The sequence below is a fragment of the Mesoplodon densirostris genome, chromosome X (genome assembly GCF_025265405.1).
Source record: "Mesoplodon densirostris isolate mMesDen1 chromosome X, mMesDen1 primary haplotype, whole genome shotgun sequence".
Taxonomy (NCBI): domain Eukaryota; kingdom Metazoa; phylum Chordata; class Mammalia; order Artiodactyla; family Ziphiidae; genus Mesoplodon; species Mesoplodon densirostris.
Window position 1 is genome coordinate 3295672 of NC_082681.1, and position 21867 is coordinate 3317538.

Below are 21867 nucleotides of genomic sequence, written 5' to 3' on the forward strand. Positions count from 1 at the left end.
TACTTTTTTAAGGCTATACATTTACTCTTAAGTACTGCTTGAGCTACACTCCACACGTTTTCAAATGTCACGTTTTCATTGTTGTTCAGTTCTAACATTTTTTTAGATTTTCATTGTATTTCTTCTTGGACAAATCAGTTATTGGGAAGTGTATTTTTACTTTTTTTTTTTTTTTTTGCGGTACGCAGGCCTCTCACTGCCGTGGCCTCTCCCGTTGCGGAGCGCAGGCTCCGGACACGCAGGCCCAGAGGCCATGGCTCACGGGCCCAGCCGCTCCACGGCACGCGGGATCCTCCCGGACCGGGGCACGAACCTGCGCCCCCTGCATCGGCAGGCGGACTCCCAACCACTGCCCCACCAGGGAAGCCCGGGAAGTGTATTTTTAAATTTAAATTTGTAAATTAAAATTTTCAAACATATGGGAGGACTTAATTTCAGTTTTATTATCCATTTATGATTTTATTCTATTGCAGTTTGAGAACGTGATCTGTATGATACGCATTCTTCTAGTATTTGCTGAGATTTGTTTTGTGGCTGAGAACATGGTGGGTTTTATTAAGTGTTCAAGGTGAACTTGAAGTGTGTAGTCTCTAGTTTGGGGATGTCTGTTAATCAAGCGTGTTCAATTTGTGCTATATTCTTCCTACTTTTGTCTGCTTGAGCTACCAATTGGAGTGAGAGGTAGTGTGATTTACGGTGGTGAATTTACTAATTTATTAATTTTTCCTTTTACTGCTACTTTTTTGTTTGCTGTACATTTGAGGCTCTGTCATTAGGCAGCTACACACACATTCACAATGGTTAATGCTTCTGAATGGATTATTTCTTTAATCATTGGGCAGCAACCTCTTTTATTCCTAATAATGATTTGTGCCCTGAGGTGTACTTTGTCTGATGTTAATTTCTCTCCACTAACTTCCTTTTGAATGGTATTAGCTGGGTATGTCTGTTTCCATTTGTATCAATTAGGGTTTGGTGGCAGACCACAGAACCATTCTAGCTTTGTAAGTTGAAAAAAAAAAAGGATTTATTATCAGGTAGTGACGACTTGCACAATCTTGGGAAGAGATGGAGGAACAGCTCCTAACCCTCCAAATTGCCACTTGTCCTGGATCAGGAACAAATTCTAACCTCAAAACTCAGCTAAGGGACTTCCCTGGTGGTGCAGTGGTTAAGAATCGCCTGCCAATGCAGGGGACACGGGTTCGAGCCCTGGTCCAGGAAGATCCCAAATGCTGTGGAGCAACTAAGCCCCTGCGCCACAACTACTGAGCCTGCGCTCTAGAGCCTGTGAGCCACAACCACTGAGCCTGAGTGCTACAACAACTGAGCCCCCATACCTAGAGCTGGTGCTCCACAACAAGAGAAGCCACCGCAATGAGAAGCCTGCACATCGAGTAGCCCCTGCTCACCGCAACTAGAGAAAGCCTGTGCGCAGCAATGAAGACCCAACACGGCCAAAAAAAAAATTAAAAAAAAAAAACTCAGAGAAAACACAGTCTATCTCCCATCCCCACAGATGAGAGACCAAGCACCTCGCGTCCATGCGTCTCTTCAACCACCAGCTGCCTCTCTGCTGGCCAATGCACCCTCGGACCACCTCCAGTCTGGAGCTCTCAGCCAGCCACACCCTCCTAGCGCTTACTCATCATTTCCGCTGGGGCCAAGGGCCTGGGCCCAGCAAGCACTAATCAGGCAGCACCTTCTCCCCGACCTGTCCCTTCTTCCGCAATGGATGCCATCGCCCAACCAGCCACCCAAGCCAGAACTCGGGGGTCACCTTGACTCTCACTCCACCCGTCCCCTCCCCCAGAGTCTGAGGTACCCCCCGCATGGCTTTCTTCTATTCTCTCTAGTGCATCTGGGATTTCAGGCCTCAGCACGTCTGGCCTGGGTTGCGTCAAGCGGTGTGCTCCTTCGTCTCTGTCTATCTATCTCTTTACCTGTGATCCATCCATCCATCTACTATCATCACCAGTCTATCATCTCTCTTTATTATCTATCAGTCATCGATCACTTCTACCTCTTTATGATCAATGTATCCATCATCTATTATTTATTTTTTGAGGCGAAATTCACATAACACAAAATTAACCCTTTTAAAGTGCACAATTTGTTGGTATTTAGCATACTGACAGTATTGTGCAACCATCACCTCTATAGTTCCAGAACATTCTCATTACCCCGAAAGGAAACCTTGACCCCATTCAGCAGTCACTACCCAGCCCCTGGCACCCATTGGTCTGCTTTCTTTGTCAAGCTGAATAATACTCCATTGTACGGACGGAGCACATTTTGCTTGTCCATTCATCTGTTGATGGACACTCGAGTTGTTTCCACTTTTGGTTACCATCAATAGTACTGTTAAGAATGTTCATGTATGAGGGTTTTTTAAAATTTTTATTTATCTATTTATTATTTGGGGCTGCATTGGGTCTTCGTTGCTGTGCACGGGCTTTCTCTAGTTATGGCAAGTGGGGGCTGCTCTTCATCGTGGTGTGCAGGCTTCTCATTGCGGTGGCTTCTCTCATTGCGGAGCATGGGCTCTAGGTGCGTGGGCTCAGTAGTTGTGGCTCATGGGCTCTAGAGCGCAGGCTCAGTAGTTGTGGTGCATGGGCTTAGCTGCTTAGCTGCTCCGCTGCTCCGCGGCTTGTGGGATCTTCCCGGACCAGGGCTCGAACCCGTGTCCCCTGCATTGGCAGGCAGATTCTTAACCACTGCGCCACCAGGGAAGCCCCACGTATAAGGTTTTGATTGAACATCTATTTTCCATTCTCTTGGGTCTATATCTCCGAGTGGAAGTGCTGGGTCACATGGGAACTCTGCCTAGCTTTCCAGGACCTGCCACACTGTTCCCCATGATGGCTGCCCCACCTCTGTCCCACCAGCAGTGGGTGAGGGCCAAGCGCAGTGCTCTTGCCTCCCTCCAAGAAACCCTCCATGCAGCCTCCGTTAAGCATGAATCCCATGTTGTTTCCATCCTGCTGAAAACCCTTCAGTGGCTTCTCACTGCTTCTGAAGGCCAGGCTCTGGAAGTGAGGTCCCTCCCTCCCCCCTGCACTTGGCATTGATATCCTGCATCTTACTCCTGATTCACCCCTGGGCCTCTGCACAAGCGTTCCCCCCTCCTAGAAGGTCTAGAAGCACTGTGTCCCCACTGCTCCTTGCCTGGCTGGCTCAGGACTCTTCCTCCGTGTCCCCTGCCAGCCCATTTGGCAGCTCACTGGTTTTCTCTCAGCATCTCTCTTGGAGCTCATCACGGGTGGACTGGACCTCGGTCCTCTCCTCTCCACCCTGGCACAAGGTGGGGCTGGGTCCAGAGTCCTCGTCCGGCTCAGCCATCCTTTTTGTGAGATGTTGCTGATGCCGCCTGCCCACGGCTGTGTCTGCCGGAGAACGCGCAGGGCAGCATCGTCGGCTGGGGGTAGGGCTCAAGGCTCCTCCTCCCCACGCAGCCCACTGCTGCCCCTCCCGCCTCTCCCCCAAGCCCCAACCGACAAAGAGGCTGGGAGGCAGGACTGCACTTTCCACAGGAGGTTTTTACTGAGGAACTGAGGGAGGTTCCCTGACCAGAGGGCTGAGGGCCTGAAAGGCACACGGCGGCGCGGCGGCGGGGTCTCCCCCTTGGGTGGGGGCAGTCTTTGCAGAGACAGCTTCCCCACTGACCCCTCTTTGGCACTGAACTGGGACAGCGGTGCCCTCATGCCCGGCAGCCCCAGCATCCCCACCCCCACCCACGCCCTGGCGGTTGGCAGTGTAGGCTGGTGGGGTAGCGGGCTGGCTGGGGGCCCAGGCCACCTCCCCCGCTGGCAGGGTGCTCATGTTGGCGATGGAGGAATCCAATAAATTAGCCTGAAGGGGAGAGGGCTGGGGACGGAGGGGGACGGGGTCTACATTCTTGTCATTGCTCGGTAGGAAACGTTTTGCAATTCTTCCTCCCGAGGGCTCTTTGGGATGACTGGTGGAGAGAAGGGGCACAGATGAGGGGCCCTGCCTCATCGCGGGGCCCACTTGGCCGTTTTTATGGCAGTAAGGGTGTTCTGGGGGACGGGAGCCTCGGCGGGCCACTGGGATGATGGCAATAGAGAGACGGACCATCCGTGATGTCTCCAAGGGACCGCAGAGGAGGGAATGGGGGGACTCCAGACTCAGGAGGCGCTGCCCCGCAAACACCAAGGCTCCTGGGCACAGGCTGGTGCTGTGAGCGGGGCCACGCCTCTGGCCCCTTTCCCCTTCCACTCGCCCAGGTCCCAGTCTGGTGGGGCTGGGAAGTGGGCACGGGTTTCGCTGGCTGTCCTCTGGGAGGCCTGGGAGGACGGCAAAGCATGCAGGGTGGGCCCGCAGCGGGGCGGTGGAGGGGAAGGCTTGGTGGGCAGGCGCTCCGTTTCCTTCACGTGATCCGAGGGCTTGGTGTGGGGCGTGGGCCAAGGGCTAAGAGCCAGGGCCGTCTGTCAGGTGGCAGCGGTCTGGAGGACTCCGGGGCCTTGGCCCAGGATCTGGCAGAGCTCCTGGAGGCGCCGCTGCATCTTGGGGATGCCCGCCAGCTGCTGCTCAAGCCGCTGCTTTTCCTCAGTCAGGCTCAGGCGGGCGGCCGAGTCCAGCTTCTCAAACTTCCAGCCACCCTCCCCGTCGAACTGTAGTAAGTGTGTGTGGTACTTCCTGTCCCAGGAGAGGGAGCGGAGGTCGTTTGGCAGCACCGCCCCCTCCCCAGCTGCAAAGCCACGGGCGCGTCGCTCGCCGGAACGGAGGGCACCTACCACAGGGAGGGCCGGTGGGTGATGGAAAGCAGGGCGATGCCTGCATCCTTGGCCGCCTGGAAGATCTTGCCTTCCACGTCGATGCTCACGGCACTGGTACACTCATCCAGGAGGGCGTACTTGGGCCTTGGGGGTGGGGGCTGAGTGCGTGAGCCTGTGGACCCTCCAAGGCCAACAGCCCGGGCTGGCCCCAGGCCCAGTGGGGGCGGGAAGCCTGATCTGCATGCTGACCCCCTGTCCTTGCGGTCCCACCCCTGCTGGGCCCTGGCGGGCAGGGCAAGGCCTCCTGATGGCGCTGCCCTCCCTGCTTAAGGGGCTCCCAGGGAGCACAGATGCCGAGCAGGCTCCTGGGAGCACCCAGGCAGCACCCTTGTCTCTGCCCCTGGCCCGGAGGACTTCCAGTGCCCGAGGGAGCCCAACCACTCAGGACAGCGTGGCTCACCTGTGGTAGAACATGCGGGCCATGCCAACTCTCTGCTTCTCGCCCCCGGACAGAACGTCCTTCCAGTCACACACAGCCTCCCAACCTGGCAGGAGACAAAGGTTGCTGTTCAGTTCAACAAGGGCCGGGCAGCACGGGCAGAGGGCCCGGGCCCAGGCACAGTGGCTGTGGTGGGAGGGGCCGGGCCACCAACAATAGCGGAACACAGCAGCGCACGTGACTCGGGGAAAGGCTGTCCACTGGGGACGTGTGCTCTGGGTACCTGTCTGTCTGTGGGGACACCGGAATAGCTCAAAAGAGCTGGGACCAGAATTACATCCCCTCCAAGAAAGGATACATGGGAGTCCTCACCCGCAGGACATGAGAATGCCACTGCATTTGGAGACAGGGTCTTTACAGAGGTGATCGAGTTAAAGTGAGGTCACTGGGGTGGGTCCTCATCCAATGGGACTTGTGTCCTTATAAAAAGGGGACATTTGGAGATGCAGACACACACAGAGGAGAGACGACGTGAAGACACAAGGAGCAGACAGCAACTACAAGCCCAGGAGAGAGGCCTGGAACAGACCCTCCCTCACTGTCCCCAGAAGGAAATGCCCCTGCCCACACCCCTGGATCTTGGCCTCCCGGCCTGCACAACTGGGAGACGATACGTCTGTCGTTTGCCCCACCCAATCTGTGGTGCCAGCGAACTCACACAGGACCTGATGGGGTGCTAATGAAGTGCCAGTGGGCATCAAACAGTCACGGCAGAGCCCCAAGGATGGCTGCGATGGGCTCTCCAGAAGGCTTCTCACCCACAAGCGCCAGGCCTGTGCGTCTCATCAGAAACGCCTCCTCGCCTGCTCCCTCCACTGCCTTTCCAGAAAACTAGAGATTTTGGCAGGGCACGTGGCCACACACAAAAAAGACAAAATCCCCCAGCTTGCCTTGATGAGAGGTTTAACCACAGGACTGAATTCTGGCCAGTGGGGTATAAGTGTAAGTGTTAACACACGTGGCAGCTTCTGGAACTTTCTTTAAAGGACAGGCGACATTCACTCTATGATTTGCACCTCCCCCCCCACCCCCACCCCGCCACTTTCTCCATCCTATGGCCTGGGATATGATGTGATGCTGGAGCAGACACCTTGGACCGTGAGGTGACCTTGGGAAAGGAAGCCACATATAACAGAGTGACCTGGGGGCCTTCGTGGAGTGGGGCTGCCCCCACCAACTGCAGCCTGCCTTCCTCGGGACTTCTATGTCACGGTTAAGATGAACGTGCAAATTATTTCAGCCACAGTTGGTGGATGGTTCTATTACTCACAGCTGAACTCGATGCTAATGGGTGTAATGGCCGGCCTCAGGGGCCCCAGGCACTCAGGGGTGTGTGGAGTCCAGGAGGAGGGGTACACTCCCAGGGCGAGCGAAAGAGGCCCGACCAGGCCAGGGCGAAGCTGGGGATAAAGCTTTGCAGGGACCATGGCAACCAGGGCAGGCCCGGGAGGAACAGCCCCACTGAATCCGCCGCCTGTGGCCCCCCTTCTGCACAGGTGACAACACCTGGGAAGGACTCTCATGAGTCACCTGCCACGTCCTGCGGAGCCCCCATGGGTCCTCACAGGCACTCTTTCATTTGCTGCTGGCACTGAGGTTGAGACTGGTACCTGGCCCCTTCTACAGGTGGAAAGCATCTCAAGAGGTCAGGTTTCGCTCAAGGTCAAGCTGCCCCTTCGTAGCCTAGGTAGGACTCGGACCTCTGCCACTCAGCTTTCAGTATAAAAATCCAAACTCTGGCAGCTGGACCGCACTCCTCTTCTTCCCCTCTGGGCACGACAGGCAATTAAAGACCAACCTGAGAAGTCCCCAAGCGATGCGTTCTCTGGCCATCGGCCTGTCTCTCCCTCCTGCGGTCTCTTCCCAGGGGACACACCTCCCAGGCTCGAGCCAGACACGTGGGTGGGCAGGCGTCCCCTCCACCTCTGCTCCCACTGTGCACGCTGCAGGCTGCCCTGCCCACACCCATGCTCTGCCCTCTCGCTGAAATGCATAACTGACCTGTCGCTTCCCTGCCTGGCCCAAGAGGCCCTGCCTGCCACGGAGCGCAGAGCCTGGAGAGCGTGCCCCGCTGGGTGGCCCCCGCCAGGCTTGGCTCCCTTCCCGAGTGGAGTGCACTCAGGCCATCTGCGGCCGCCCGCTTCCTGCCAGTCCTCCCCAGGGGGCGGGGCTCTCCAGGCCACATAGCGCTTCGGACTTGCGAACTTTGGTTGGGGTAGTCTTCATCCCTCGGGGGCCAGGAGGGAGGCACGGGCAGGCGCAGCAGCAGGTTCCCCGGCTGAGCCTTGGGACAAAGGACGATCAATTGACGGCTTCCCCTGTGGCACTGATGAGTGGGATGCCCCTTCCCCTACCTCCTTCCCGCTGCAGGATGTGGTTCAGGTGCACGATGTCCAGAATGGCTTCCAGGTGCGGCTCTGAAAAGCCCTTCCTTCGCATGTCCTCCACCGAGTCCGGGTAGATCACTTGGTCGCGCAAGGAGCCCACAGACATGTAGGGCCTGCGGGAGAGCCACGTGTCCACCGAGGGAAGGGCGGCCCGGCTGCCCTGCCGATGCCCTGTGCCTGAGCGGGCTCCGCACGGGCCCTGCCTGCCCGAGGGGGGCCGACCAGAAGGCCGCAGACGCCGCCGCGCAGCGTGCCGCGCCCACCCACTCACACACGCACGCACACTTGGGTTGCACACACGCATCACGGCACACGTGCAGGTACTCGGGCACACACACTCATGCATGCACACGCACCCCCAGCTGTGAAGCTGCTGGGTGAGCAGGTCGGGGCGGAGTGGCAGCACCCTGCCGTCCTCTGCCCAGGCCTCGGGCCCTGCCATCTCCGGGACGTCAGGTTCCGCAGGTCAGAAGGGGTGGGGGCGGACCTGGGGACGCTGGCTCCCTCCCCCCCACCCCGCCGCCGGTGGCCCCATCACCGCACCACTCACCTCTGGGGGACGTAGAACATGCGCTGGGGTGGGGGCTTGTAGAGCACGCCACCATAGGTGGGCCAGAGGCCGCCCAGGATACGGAACAGAGAGCTCTTGCCGCAGCCGTTGGGGCCGGTGATGAGCAGGTGCATGCCCTCTTCCACCTGTAGAGGCAGCGGCCGTGGAGCCCGGCCCGGGCCTCCTTCTCCTTACCCACGGGCTGCCTGACAGCCTCGGAGAGGCCCCGCACCCAGCACATGCCGTCCTCCATCTCTTGGTGAGGAATGGCAGGGCCCCGACGGTGAGCTCTGGTATCCAGAGCCCTAACCGGCTGCCTGTTTCAGGCACTGCCTTGTCCCCTAGGGCCCCGACATGCACCAGAGAGCAGGGGGCCAGTAGGAGGAGGGCCTGTTCTGCTACAGTCCAACAAATGGGTACGCGCCCCAGACGGTCAACGTCAGCCTGCAGCCCAGCCATCCCACTTCACCTGGAAGCCAAGCGTCAAGCACCTGAGGCCCCCCATGAGCCAACTACATCATGTCCCCTGGTGTTCTGGAAACACCTGCTATAGGAAAAAGGCCCGAGCAGGCGGGGATCGTGCAGATGGCAGGGAGCCCGCCGTCCTCGGGGTGGGGGAGAGCATGAGGCACGGAGTCAAGGCACGTGGGGTACAGCTTCCGCTGCCCACCACCATGTGTGACATCACAGCAACACTAAGGGCCTTCCAGCCAGTGCAGTCCTCACGAGATCCCAGAGTGTGTCGGATACGCGCGTCCATCTGGTTTATCCCGGTCAGTGCCATGGGTTGAACTGTGTCCCCTCAAAGAGTCCTGGGTTGGAGTCCTAACTCCCAGGACCTCAGAATGTGACCTTACTTGGAAATAGAGTCTTTGCGGATATAATGAAATTTAGATGAGGAGTGGGGTGGGCCCCTAATCCAGTGTGACCTGGTGTCCTTATAAATAGGAGACATTTGGACACAGAGACACGTGCACAGGGAGAGTGCCATGTGAAGATGAAGGCAGGGACTTCCCTGGTGGCGCAGTGGTTAAGAATCCGCCTGCTAATGAAGGGAACAGGGGTTCGAGCCCTGGTCGGGAAGATGCCACATGCCGCGGGGCAACTAAGCCCGTGCGCCACAACTACTGAACCCGCAAGCCACAACTACTGAGCCTAAGTGCCGTAACTACTGCGCCCGCACGCCTAGAGTTGGTGCTCCACAACAAGAGAAGCCACCGCAATGAGAAGCCCGTGCATGGCAATGAAGAGTAGCCCCTGCTCGCCACAACTAGAGAAAGCCCACGCGCAGCAACAAAGACCCAACGCAGCCAAAAAAAAAAAGATGAAGGCAAAACACCAGAAGCTGGGAGAGGCCTAGACACCCTGATCTGAAATTCTGTTGGTTGAGCCCCTCGTTTGCTGTTCCTCCTTCGTTAGACTATAAACTCCCTCGGGCAGGGCCCAGGCCCCCCTCTGTGCAGGTGTGGGAGGGCTGGTTGGTCAGGCCCCGGCTCCTCTGTGTGCCTGGCTCCGGGGGAGCTGCGTGGCCCCAGCCAGCTCCACGGCTGCCTCCCTCGTCTCCTTCCGTGCATCTCTCCGACCGCCCTTCTGACCCTATCACCTGGCTGATCAGGGCCAGGAACTGCTCCCCACCCCCAACATCTCCCAGCCCTGGAGCCCAGCTCCACCAGCGGCTCTGCCAGGACAGAGCCCTTGCTCAGCCCCTGGTCACCCGTTCCTCGGCTGACCTCGCTCCTTAACCAGCCACGCCCCTGCTCACCATGGCCTCTGAGCTTTGCCCAGCGGGGCTTTCACTGGGCCTGCCTGGAAGCCATTCACCCTGCATAAACTGGCAGTGGCAGCCCCACACCCCAAGGGTGACTACTGCCAGGGGCGATGGGGATCGCACCACTGGCCTGCATCCAGCCTCCAACTGGCTCTCAGGCCCCCTCTCAGCAGATCAAGGAAAGGAGTTCTAGGCGCTGGCCCTTCCTGCCTATTCCCTGCCTGGCCGTGGCTTCCGCTGCCCTGGCTCCTCAGCGGGGCACACGTGGCCCCTGCAGGACCTGGGCCCGAAGCCCCTTGGCTCCTCGTTCCTGCCCTCTTCTTCACCACGCTGCCCGCCTGCCCGCCCGGAGGCTCCTGGGTGAAGCTTCATGTGACCTCTACTCCCCCAGGGATGCAGACCTCTAGTCTACCTTTCCTGTGGCCCTCGCTGGACCCGGGACAGCCATCTAACCATGGATCTTTTCTTTTTTTTTTAAAGTTTAATTTGGCCACACTGGGCGGCATGTGGGATCTTAGTTCCCTGACCAGGGATCAAACCCGCGCCCTTGGCAGTGGAAGCGTGGAGTCTTAACCGCTGGACCACCAGGGAAGTCCCAAATCTGGGATCTCTGTAACCCTTTGGAGTTCCCCTGATTTACCTGTGGTTTACAGGGTCCAGCCTGGAGCTCAGGGAACATTAGTTGAATGAATGAATGACTCCTGCACCCAGGACTCCCTTTCACTCTATCACTCCCTGACCCTGTCCAGAGCTCTGGCTGGGAACACAGGTCATTGGTGAATGTCTGCCCCCAGGGCATCCTCTCCACAGACAGCTTGCATAATGGCTGAGAGCCCTCCCAGTGGGCCAGGCTGCACCCGGCACACACCCGCCCTGGGGGCCTCTCACAGCAGATCTGTGGGACCTCAAGCCCGGGTCGGTGGAAGAGAATCTCTTTCATCACAGCTGGAGTTGGACCAGAGTCCCCAAGTCCTGGGCTACTCAGGGATAGGGGCAGGCGTGGGGTGCTGGCAACGATAGGACCAGGAACCTTTGGGTGACTCCAGCCCAGTGCAGGTAATCACTGGTCTCTCTTAATCAGCTCTGACTCCACTGCCCCAGAACTAACAGTCACTCAGAGACACGTTGGTCTTTCACCTTGAGCTTAGCCTGCCTGCCACGTAGACCTGGGGTCCATGGCTACTGGCAGTGCGGGCAGGCTGGATGCTGAGGGCTGAGGTGGGTGCAGAAGGCCAGGCCCCGGGCCCCAGAGCTGGGCTCAGCCCCGCCCGTGCTTCCAGGTTGGGGCTCCCCTCCGCCCTTCGACCTACCCTGATGTTGAGGCTGGCCACCACTACCTCCCCCGTGGGCGTGACGATGGGGATGTTCTCACACACGATCCCCTGCTCCACATCCACCACTTGGCCTGGAGAGAGAACGCGAGGAGGGGAGAGAAGGAGCAGAGCTCTCCCTCCACCTTCCGGTGGGCGCCATCTACCCCCAACCCGCGACAGCATGCCAGTGTGTGGCCCAGGGGCCCTTGGGAATACAGTGCAGCTGCCCACCAGCTGACTACAGCCCCCTTGCTGTGCTCTGGGCGGCGGAGGGGCAAAGCCGGTTCCCTGGCCTCTGGAGCCCGAGCGTGGGGTCCGCTCCTGTAGCCCCTCAACGCCACACCACCTGCAAGGCGGCTCCGACGCCTGGGGCCTCTTCCACAGCGCCCCAGCCCCTACTGGAGCTGCGAACTTCTCTCGCTGCCCCTGTGGGTGAGTGATCCCCTCCGCTCAGGGACCACGCCCCCCTCTCTCGCAAAGGGAAACCCTGGCCAGGGCACCTGGAAGGGCCAGGGCACCTGGAAGGGACTGGGCACGTGAGCACAGTGGCCAGCGGCGACCGCTCTGAGAGGGAGGGCTGCGGGGGCCGCAACGTGCCCAGGAAGCCCTCTGTGGGGCGCTGGGCAGCCTGCCGTGGGAGGACCAGGACCAGGGCGGCCTCTCTGGGGAGGGCACCCTTACCTCGGATCTGCAGGGACCCCTCCACACGGACACCGGGCCTCACCACGGCCCCGGACCCTGCCTGAGCGTCCTCTGGCTCCCCGGGCCTCTTGAAACGGCAGTGCCGGACGTCTTCAAATACCTGGAACATCTCGTGGACCCGGGCTGTGTAGCCAGCCAACTCTGTCACCTGCAGGGAGGGCGACCGTGGCTCAGCCCCTGCCAGTGGGGGTGGGGAGGGAGGGGAGATGGTAGGGGTGGGGGCTGGGCGGGGGGTTACCTCCTTGTAGGACACCATGACCCGCTCGATGGCGTCCGCGGCAGCTGTGAGGAGGTTGCGGGCGATGGTGAAGGCTTCCGTGCGCTCACTCACCAGCTCCTCCTCCCTCGCCTCCAGGGCCACCTTCTTCGCCACCTCCGAGTCTGCAGAGCACAGTGGGGCGGGGAGTGGCAAGGACAGTGGAAAATCATAACTGACCCACTGGGGGAGAGAGCAAGTCTGTCCAGCCAATGGTGCTTGGACAACCGGGTATCCACATGCAAAAGAAGGACCCCTACCGCACACCACACACAAAAAACTAACTCAGAGTGGAGCACCGGCCTGCACGGAAGAGCTAAGAGTACACAACTCTTAGAAGAAAGCAGGGGTAAACCTTCGTGCCCTGGGATTAGGTATGGCTCCTTAAATACGACACCAAAAAGCACAAGTGACAAAAGCAAAACAGGTAAGGGAGCTTTGACAAAAGTAAAAAGTTCTGGGCACCAAAGTAAGTCATCCAGAAGGTGAAAACACAACCTACAGACTGGAGGAAAATATCTGCAGATCATATATCTGCTAAGGGCCCAGGTCCCAGAATACATAAAGAACTTTTTCAATTCAACAATAAAGAGACATACGACTCAATTAAACAATGGGCAAAGGATCTGAACAAACATTTCCTCTGTAAGATATACAAATGGCCAAGAAGCATACGAAAAGATGTTTATTGGTCACCAGGGAAATACAAAATCAAAACTGCGATGAGACACCACTTCACACTCACTAGGATGGCTATAAGTGAAAAGACAGTAAAAGTGTTGGTGAGGAAGCGGAGCAGTTGGCCCCATGGGACGCTGCTGGTGGGGATGAACAATGGTGCAGCTACTGTGCAAGACAAGTTTGGCAGTTCTTCCAAATGTTAAACAGAGGGTTACCAAATGACCCAGCAATTCCACTCCTAGGTGTGCATATATCCAAGAGGAGTGAAGACAGAGGTCCACACAAAAAATGATACATGAATGTGCGTAGCAGTTATTCGTAAGAGCCGAAAGATGGAAACAACCCAAACGTCTACCGATGGATGAGTGGGTAAACACAATGTGGTAGCTATATACATACAATGGAACATTATTCAGCCATAAGAAGGAATAAAGTACTGATTAATTCTACAGCGTGGATGAATCGTAAAAACACAATGCTAAGTAAAAGAAGCCAGATACAGAAGGCCACATATTGTGTGATTCCATTTATATGAAATGTCCGGAAGACGCAAACCCATAGCGACAGGAAGATGAGTGGTCGCTGAGGGCTGCCAGGTGGGGTGGGGAGTGACCACTAATGGGTCCGGGCTTTCTTGTTGGGGTGGTGACAATGTTCTAGACTTAGATAGTGGTGATGGTTGCACAACTTTGTGACTATATCAAAACCCACTGAATTGTACCCGTTAAAAAGGCCAAATTGTATGGTATGTTAATTACGTCTCAATAACGCAGATATTGCGTCCTGCACGACAACGGCAGCCCCTGCCGAGCCTCTCAAACGGGAATACCCCCTTCAGACCTCCAGTGTATCCCGTGCCGCCCTCACCTCTCCCCTTGCTGCCGTATTCTGCGGCTATCCTCGATGCTACTATCTCTCCCTGAGAGCCTGCTCCTGTCTTTACTTGGTTTTTTCTTTTCTGTCTCAGTTGAGACCCCATGGTCGCTCACTTCAACCCTCTCTTGTCAATGGCCTTGACTCCCTTGACCGTTGGACCCCCTAGAGGGGCAAGGTTTTTACACAAGGAATGTTCTGGAAATGGTGATGGGGAGCAAGGGGGAGGCCAAGTCTGAGGGCTAACTCTATCCAGGGGCATAAATGGATCTGAGGTTGGAGCCTCAAGGAGGTGATGGTGGGGGTGGGCTGGGAAGGGCCAGGGAGTCAGGTCAGGGCAGGTGCAGTGTGGGGTGGATAGGGCCAGACAGCTGGCTGGAGCACCAGGAGTCCAGGGAACTGGGCGGGGGAGGGGAGTGGTGATTCTGACAGTCTAAGGTCCCTAGGCAGGGGGGACACAAACCCTCCTCGCCGGACATCCTGAGAGCTGGAAAGGGACTGCGCACAAAGGGAAAGGGTCTGCGCGGGGGCCCTGGCAACAGTGGGCCCCTGCCTGGAGACAGCATAACCCTCTGCAGCTTTCCTCGGAGCCTTGGGGGCTAAGATGAGTGCCCTAGAGCCAGACACCTGACAGCTCTTCCTGGCCAGGCCGCCATGCTGGCAGGCCAGAAAGGCAAAGGTAGCTACATCTTCCCCTGTGGATAATCGCTGGCCTCCTCACCTGCTTCCCAGCGCTCTCTGTCTCCAGTTACTGGGGACACAGCAGGGACAAAACAGATAAACCTCTGGCCTCCTTGAGTTTAAAGTGGCAGAGCCTCTATAAGGCAGCCGCAGACGGGGAGCAGACGGGCTGTTCAGCAGCGAGGCAGGGGAGGGGGAGAGAAAGGTGGAGCGGTGGTCTCACCTAGAGGGTGCCTGTGAGCAAAGCTCCCACAGAGGGAGGGAGGGGCCGCGGGATGGCAGAATGAAGAACATTCCTGGCAGAGCGAGGAGGAGCAAAGGGCCTGAGGCGGAAGCAGGCCTGGTGTTCCGGGGGAGGCCAGTGAGACGAGCGGAGTGAGCCAGGGGGATGGGAGCGGTCCACACGTTCACAGGTGACTGGCTATAAGGGCCATGAGCGTGGGGACAGGAGCTCAGGACTCTGAATCGCCCACAAAGCCCGACACAGCAGAGGCGCCAAAAAGTCCTAGGCCTTCAGAGGAGGGAGAGGCCTCGGGGACTAGACAGGCTGAGCTGTGCCCAGTGCCCAGTGCCCAGTGCCAGCTTCAGAGGGAAGCGGCCACAGGCACTTCCTCACAGAAACCACGGCTTGGTTTCCTCCTGGGTCCGTTCCCATGCTCCTGGCCTAAATCAAGGCCACCCTTAGTGTAGGTCCATTGGTGGAAGCAACTACCCCCTCCAATTAAACCTTTCCTCTTGGGGGTCACCCAGAGAGGGACAGACAGCTGAGGGTACGGAAGCCCCAAGGGAGAGACACCAATAGGGAGAGAATCAGAGAGACTTCTGGTTCTGAAACACGCACGTCAGGCTCTCTCTTTACATATATCTGAAAACCCTCTTACTACCAAACTGCATAAAATATAACACCTTTTAAATCAGAGCTGTGCTTGCAGGAAAGCAAGGGAAATTCCCAGGAGTGAGAAGAGAACCCAGTAGCCAGGTGCTCCTGTGACATCCCCAGAGACGGAGAAGATAGGGCTCTAGGTGCAAGGACCAAAAGGTCTCCTCTAAGAATTTGTAATTATGTGTCTGGGCTGCAAATTAATATCACCTGCAAGTGCGGGGACCCCTCCTCCCCCAAGCAGAGAAGTTAACATGAAAGTGGCCTCCAACTGGTTCATTACCGGGCAGCCGCTTGGCTAAAACTAAAGCAAATGTGCGCAGGGGAATCCTACCCTCTAGTTAGGCTAGACCCAACGACCACGAGCAAAGAAGACCGGCAGATGGAAGATAAAGCTGGCTTAGACCCCCCAAGAATTCAGACAACCGAATAGCTGCACAGAGACCATGGAATGAACATGATTAATATGGTCGCCGGCAGAACTTTACAGAAAAAGGCATTGAAATAAAAAACAATTCAAATTAGGGACTTCCCTGGTGGTCCAGTAGTTAAGGCTCTGTGCTTCCAATGCAGGGGGCACGGGTTCGATCCCTGGTCGGGGAGCTAAGATCCCTCAAGCAGCGTGGTGTGGCCAAAAAAAAAGAAAATTCAAATTAGATGCAGCAGAAGAGAAAACTAGCAAATGTATGAGCAGGAAAATCTGAGGAAAACTCCCAAAATAGACAGTGCTAGATGGGGAAAAGTGAAGAGAGACGGACAGTCACAAAGGAGTGAGAAGCCCAACACGCAATGAGAATTCCAGAAGGAAAGAGTAAAAAGAATGAGAGAGGCAATATTTGAAAAGATAACAGCTGAGAACTTTCCAGAACGATGGAACAATCTGAGTATTCAATGGCCATACAACAAGTCTCAAGCAGAATAGACAGAAACGCACAGGCAAACGCTTCCTAAAGAAACTGCAGAAAAAGAGAAAAGTCTAACCAGGGAGACCACGCAGGCTGCTGAGAGCAGTTAAGCTGGTAACAGATTTTCCAACGGAGGCAACAGGATGTTGTCAGTGGGCTGAGAGAAACCGACCGTCCGTCTCAACTCCCTCACCCAATTGAACTTCAGTTCGGGGGTAGGGGGAGGATAAAATAAAAACATTTTCAGACAAGAAAATCATCTCGAAGCTCCATGATGAAAGCCTCACAGTAAGGACGGCTGTCTGAAGGAGGGTCACTGGGCCGCGGGGAAGGGCTGGGAAGCCAAGAAAGCAGAAACTCACAGGTGAATCTGAACACGCACCAACCGGATAAAGCAACGGCAAACCTGTTGCTGGGGACATCAGCACGTCAGGCGGGCTGGTCCTCCAGTCCACGTGCTCTAAGGGCCCAGAGGAGGAGGAGCTATTGATTAACCCACACTGTTCTCACATTAACCTTGGAAGGGCAACCATGAAAAGGCTGCAAGCAGAATGAATTCCTTGCAAACCAGTAGAGGAACAAAATGTGAATCCTTCCCAGTCCCCCCAAGGCCTTGGGGAAGGGGGCTCTGCCCTCCACAACCTGCCAGAGCTATTGTAGGCGCGGGTGGGAAAGCCAAAGCCCAGGCCAGGAAGGGGCTCCCTTGACGTACTTCCCCACCCTCCCACTTCCAAGATGAGCCGAGGGCGGGGCCAGATGCGCAAGGGTGCACGCGCCTGCTGAAGGCTGTTCCTGAGTTGCAGTCCCTGGGCTTGGCCAAGTGGGACCAAGAAGCGTGAGATGCTGTAAAGGGGAGCTCTGGGAGAGTGTGACCTGCCGGGTGCCCCCCGACCCCGGAAGTAGAAAAGTCAGGTGGGCCGGCTGAGCACTGGGGCCCCCCCAAGCCTAGCCCAGTGGTGCAGGAGGACAGGCCCCCGCTCACCTGACTCCGAGTACCCGGTGGCGGTGATGATGGGGACAGCCACCATGAGCAGTCCCGAGGCGCTCCACACGTACTTCATGAGGAACTGCTCCAGCATGACATACCACAGGCGTTCCAGCAGAATGAGGTTGATCTGCGAAGCCAGGTCCTGGTAGGAGTGCTGCAGCAGGGCCAGCTCCACCTGCAGATACGGGGCACCGGAGACCCAGAGGCCTGGCGGTCAGTCCCACAGGGGCGACAGCGAGAGTCCCCAAGTGTCGCTCACACAGGCCATGCTGTTTGATGACCACGACAAGGTTGAGAGCCGGGGGTTAGGACTGGGCCATGTTTACAGGGGACAGGTCTCAAACTTGTGGGAGGTATGGGATCGACATCGCAGCATTGGGGTATGGCGGCAGTGAAGGGGCTCACCCCCCCACCTCCTGAGGCCCACGCTCATCCCCTTTCCGCTACCTCTTCAGTTGGAGTGCTCACCACACCCCTCTCTTTGCCCTGGACAGCTTCTCAACATAGGCCGAGGGCAGCCACCTTGCCCGTTTCTTTGGGCAACTGCTGGGGGGCTACCCTGAACTAAGCGAAGGACAGCACAGGAAAGCAAAAGGCGGTTGTTGGTTTTGAAGAACTTGGTTCAATAATCTCTACCTGCTTAGGCCCCGCCTCCCTCTACTTTCCCATAGTTCCTCTGGGTGAGAAACTTTCACTGCATTCTCCCACCAGAACCTGCAGGGCACACTCCCAAGCCAGCTCGTGCAGGAATCGCCCTCAGTGGACAGCCCCACACCCAAGCCAGCTGAGGACTCTGGCCCACCCACTCAGCAGTGAGTGGGCCTCCCCTGCCCTCCCCTTCCTGCACTGGCCACTACCTGCCATCTCAGGAGAGGGACCTGTGCAGGGCCTGGAGAAGAGAGAGGAGGAGAGGGAGTGCGAGAGAAAGAGGCTCCCTGTGACAGCAGCAGTTAGACGGGCGGGGGGCTGGAGTGGTCAGGAAGCAGTCACAGCAAGGTGGCCATTGGGGCATAGATTTCTTGGTCGGGGGGCACATGCCCTAGCCCCGCCTTCCCACCCCTGACTGACAATAGCTGCCCAGCCTGGAACCGTTTCCTTTGTCAAGTGGTTTCACAGCTGACTCTCCATTTAATTCTCACCATGTCCCACTGTGTGTGTATTCTCATGTCCAACGCAGCCCAGATAGGCAAAGTGACCTGCCCCAGCTCACACAGCCTGGAGGTAGCAAGAGGTATGGAATTTGGATCACATTGGCTGAGCCATTAGGAGGACCAAATTCTTGTAAACGATGCTTCATGCTTCCACTTATGAAGAAAGGTCTACCTAGGCACAAGCCAGTAAGAGGTTGTGTGTGTTGGTATGCGCATGTCTAAATAAGCCTCCTCGAGATCCCAGTAACAGCAGAATACCCTGTTGTCTGCCCTCCAGCCAGTCACCTCTGCCCTAGCCTGTTGATCTGAGCCTGGGCATGGGGACATCCGCCAATGGGACTGGGGTGAGCCACCTGCCTATACAGTAAGGGCAATCAACCCACCTATGAAGGCCCATCACTCCACACTGCTTTCAGGCCTTTGGCTGAGGCCTAAACAGACAGGCTGTGGACGCTCACAAGGTCCCTCCAGCCCTGGCCGGTGAATCCTCGCGGTGAGCATGCGATTTGCTGAAACCAGCCCAGAAGAAGTCCTTCGAGGAGCCAGTGATCTCTCCTCTATCCCCCACCACCCAGGTCTGCGGCACCGCTCAGTGGCTTTGCCTCAAGCCCATCTCCTGTTCCTGAAATGAGCACCCGGGCAATCCAGGCTCGTGCTGGGAGCTGGCAGGAGTGCTGGCTGGGGCTGACAATGTAGCTACGGGGAACGTGCCAAGTGCCTCACCCAAGGCCACGGCTGCCTGCCAAGGCCCTGCGGCCCGGAGGACAGGAGAGGAGGAGAGGGGGTTGCAGCTGCAGACCAGGCGCTTTTTCTCCAAATCTGGAGCCCAGCCCACGCCCGGGATGCCCCCTATCTGCTCAGGAATAAACCCTTTTTAAAAATCAGAGACAAGCCTGCCTCTCTGCCTGATGTGATGCGCAGCCAGTGAGACAAGGTCTGGGGCACAAGGCCACCTGACCCGGGGAGGACACATGGGCCTTCACGAGATGGATGCCATTGTGCCCCTCCCCCGAGAAACACTGGGGAACTGAAACCAGAGTTGCAGAGAGCCTAGCCAGAGGCAGCCGCAACCCCAGGCACGAGGAAGGGGAGGGGCCGAGGCGAGATAAAGGGAGCATTGGCCTGGAGTAACCTTTCCTAGGCCCGGGCTACTGGCCGTAGCTGGCCCGCCCCCCCCCCCCCAACCCGGCCTGCCGGGAAGCTGCACAACTGGGACCCGGGCGGAAGGGCGGCCACGCTGGGGGCAGGGTGGCTGCTGGGCGGGCAGGAAGTGCGTCCTGCCGCAGTGGCAGCCTGGGCCCGGCATCCTGGGCCAGGGCCTCGGGGAGGCGGCCAAGCCCACAGCCAGGCGGGCCTTCGGGCTCCGGATGGGGGAAGCCTTGACCTGGAGCGCTGAGCTCCACTACCGCTGCGGCCGGCACGCTGCGCACTGCTTGTTAACCTCCGCTTGGGCTGAGTCATGCCCATAATGCCCGCCTGCCCGGCCGGCCAGCTGGGCCAGAGGCCAGCCTTCAAAGGGTCTGGGGGCCCAGGAGGGGCCAGGCAGCAGGCCGCGTCCCCAGATGGCAGGAGCCTCCTCTCTGTTGGCTAGAGGCATGGGGCAACCAGGGAACTCTGGTCTCAAATCGCTGGGGTCCACAGCCTTAAGGCCAAGACAAGTGAGGCGGAGAGGAAGCAGAAGTGGCCCAGGGCAGTCCCCACCCAGCCTTCCTGCTTCTCCGTTACTGTGCCATCTGAACTGCCCAAGGCCCTGGTTGGCCCACACCTCTGGCATCAGCCGTAGGCAGCCCTGGCTCTCCTGCCCCTGAGCCCCCAGCTACACGCTTTCCGGCGCCCGAACCTGCCCCACCTCGTGGCCCCCATAGAAGGCAATCTCCTCCGAGTTGGCCACCACCCGGGAGTGCATGTAGCGCAACTCCCCCTTCCGTCGCGCCTCCTCTGCCACCAGATCCCCGAACTTGGGCGAGAAGGCTCGCAGCACGTTGGCCGTGAGGAACACCACAAGGCCAGCGATGGCCGAGGGCCAGGCTGTGCCGGCCCCGCGGGAGCGGGCCACTCGAACCAGGGTGTAGGTGGTCACAGCCACGTCCAGGAGCGGCTTGGTCAGGTTGGAGTAGAGGTGGGCTACGGAGGCGGCGAAGGCCACCACATCCTCCGTTAGGGACTGGTCCGGGTTGCGGAGCCGCCCGTCCATGTTGCTGACCCGGTAGTAGGTCTGCTGGGCGAAGTAGAGGCTGTAGGCGTGGGCCACCAGCCGGCTGCGGAACGCCAGGGCCAGTCGGCCCTCTAGGTAGCGGATGGCACTGTTGACGAAGGTGGCGGGGAGCGCGATGAGGAGCCACTGCAGGAGCTGCCAGCCGAAGGCCCGGGGGTCCTTTCGTACGATGCAGCGGGCCAGCCGGCCGTCCAGGCGGGCCACGTACACCGACAGGAAAGTCCGGCTCACCAGGGCGGCTGAGTGCAGCGCCAGCAGCCCCGTCTCCCGGCACAGGATCCTGGGGAAGAGCAGCCGCAGGAGCCACAGGAGTCGTTGGAAGAACACCCGGTTGACACCAGCCTTGGCCGCTGCGCCCACCGTGGCCCCGGAGGCCTCCTGCGCGGACTCCCCAGCCGGCGTCTGAGGGCCCCTGGCCGGAGCCAGGCACTGCCGCACCAGGGGGTAGATTTTGTGGGCTCCATAGGCCGTGAGGGCTAGGACCACAGCTGTGCGCTTCAGCGTGGTCACCCGCGAGGGCCGGGGGGTCGAGAGCACGGTCATGTCACCTGGGCTGGACTCACGGGGCTAGGACTGGTGCCTGAGGCAGCAGAGGAGGCAGGTGGCTGGAAGGGTGGTGGCTCTGACCCCAGGCTCGTTGTCTAGGCAACTGGAAACCTCGCAGTGGTCCCTGAGACTGTCGCTTTAGGCCACCCGGGTGGTGCTGGGCCCCCTGGTGCGGTGGGCTCAGGGGCCTCCAGGGTCGCGGCCTCTTCAGGCAGCCGAGGTGGAGGAACTTGTCAGTCCCCTGGCCCCTGGGGTCAGAGCCTCCAGAGGTCTAGGGCAGAGAGGGCGTCTTTTCCTCTCCACCTCCTCCTCCCCCGGGGCACCGGGCGCGTCCGTCCGCTCGGCAGCCTGGCTGAAGCGACTGTGACTCCGCCACCCGCCCAGAATCCCCACCTACCCACCCACTCTTCCCCAGGGGTGACTCGGGGGAAGGGGAGGAGGCGGAGGAGGGGTGGGAGGCGGAGGAGGAGTGGGAGGCGGAGCCAGGGCGCGGGGCGCCCCACCCCGTTCTCGCCCCACGGTTGGGCCCCGCCCCCTCCCCGGACCACAGAGACGTGGGAGGACCGCGCGGGCTAGAGAAGCTGCACCTCGCCTTCCCGCCAAGGCCTCGCCCCGACTCCCCGTGCGCCCGAGGCGCAGCTTCTTCCCCAGTCCTGGGCGTCGGAGCCTCGGCTCGGGGGCGGGGCGGAAAACCGCCTTGGGAGGGGCCTCCGGGGCCTCGCGGCGGTTGGGG

The 21867-nt window shown here is 58.6% G+C and overlaps 1 protein-coding gene across 1 annotated transcript; it reads right to left on the reverse strand.

The window, feature by feature from the left end:
- Window positions 1-3519: 3519 nt before the first annotated feature.
- Window positions 3520-21594, reverse strand: ABCD1 (ATP binding cassette subfamily D member 1). The gene is made up of 10 exons (XM_060087477.1): window positions 20223-21594; window positions 17217-17397; window positions 12197-12339; window positions 11938-12106; window positions 11254-11348; window positions 8176-8321; window positions 7593-7738; window positions 5200-5284; window positions 4758-4883; window positions 3520-4659 (listed from the first exon to the last, which is right to left on the reverse strand). Exons 1-10 carry the CDS (start codon window positions 21129-21131, stop codon window positions 4452-4454), a joined length of 2208 nt encoding a protein of 735 aa, XP_059943460.1. The 5' UTR covers window positions 21132-21594; the 3' UTR covers window positions 3520-4451.
- Window positions 21595-21867: the final 273 nt, after the last annotated feature.

Bases quoted from the DNA above. Each gene is read 5' to 3' on its own strand.
- ABCD1 (XM_060087477.1), bottom strand. From the start codon at position 21,131: ATGACCGTGCTCTCGACCCCCCGGCCCTCGCGGGTGACCACGCTGAAG. The intron at 8,322-11,253 runs GTAGGTCGAAGG...CTGCCTCTACAG, and splicing joins TGGCCAGCCTCAACATCAGG to GTGGAAGAGGGCATGCACCT. The intron at 5,285-7,592 runs GTAGGGGAAGGG...GTCTCCTGCCAG, and splicing joins CATCCTGCAGCGGGAAGGAG to GTTGGGAGGCTGTGTGTGAC.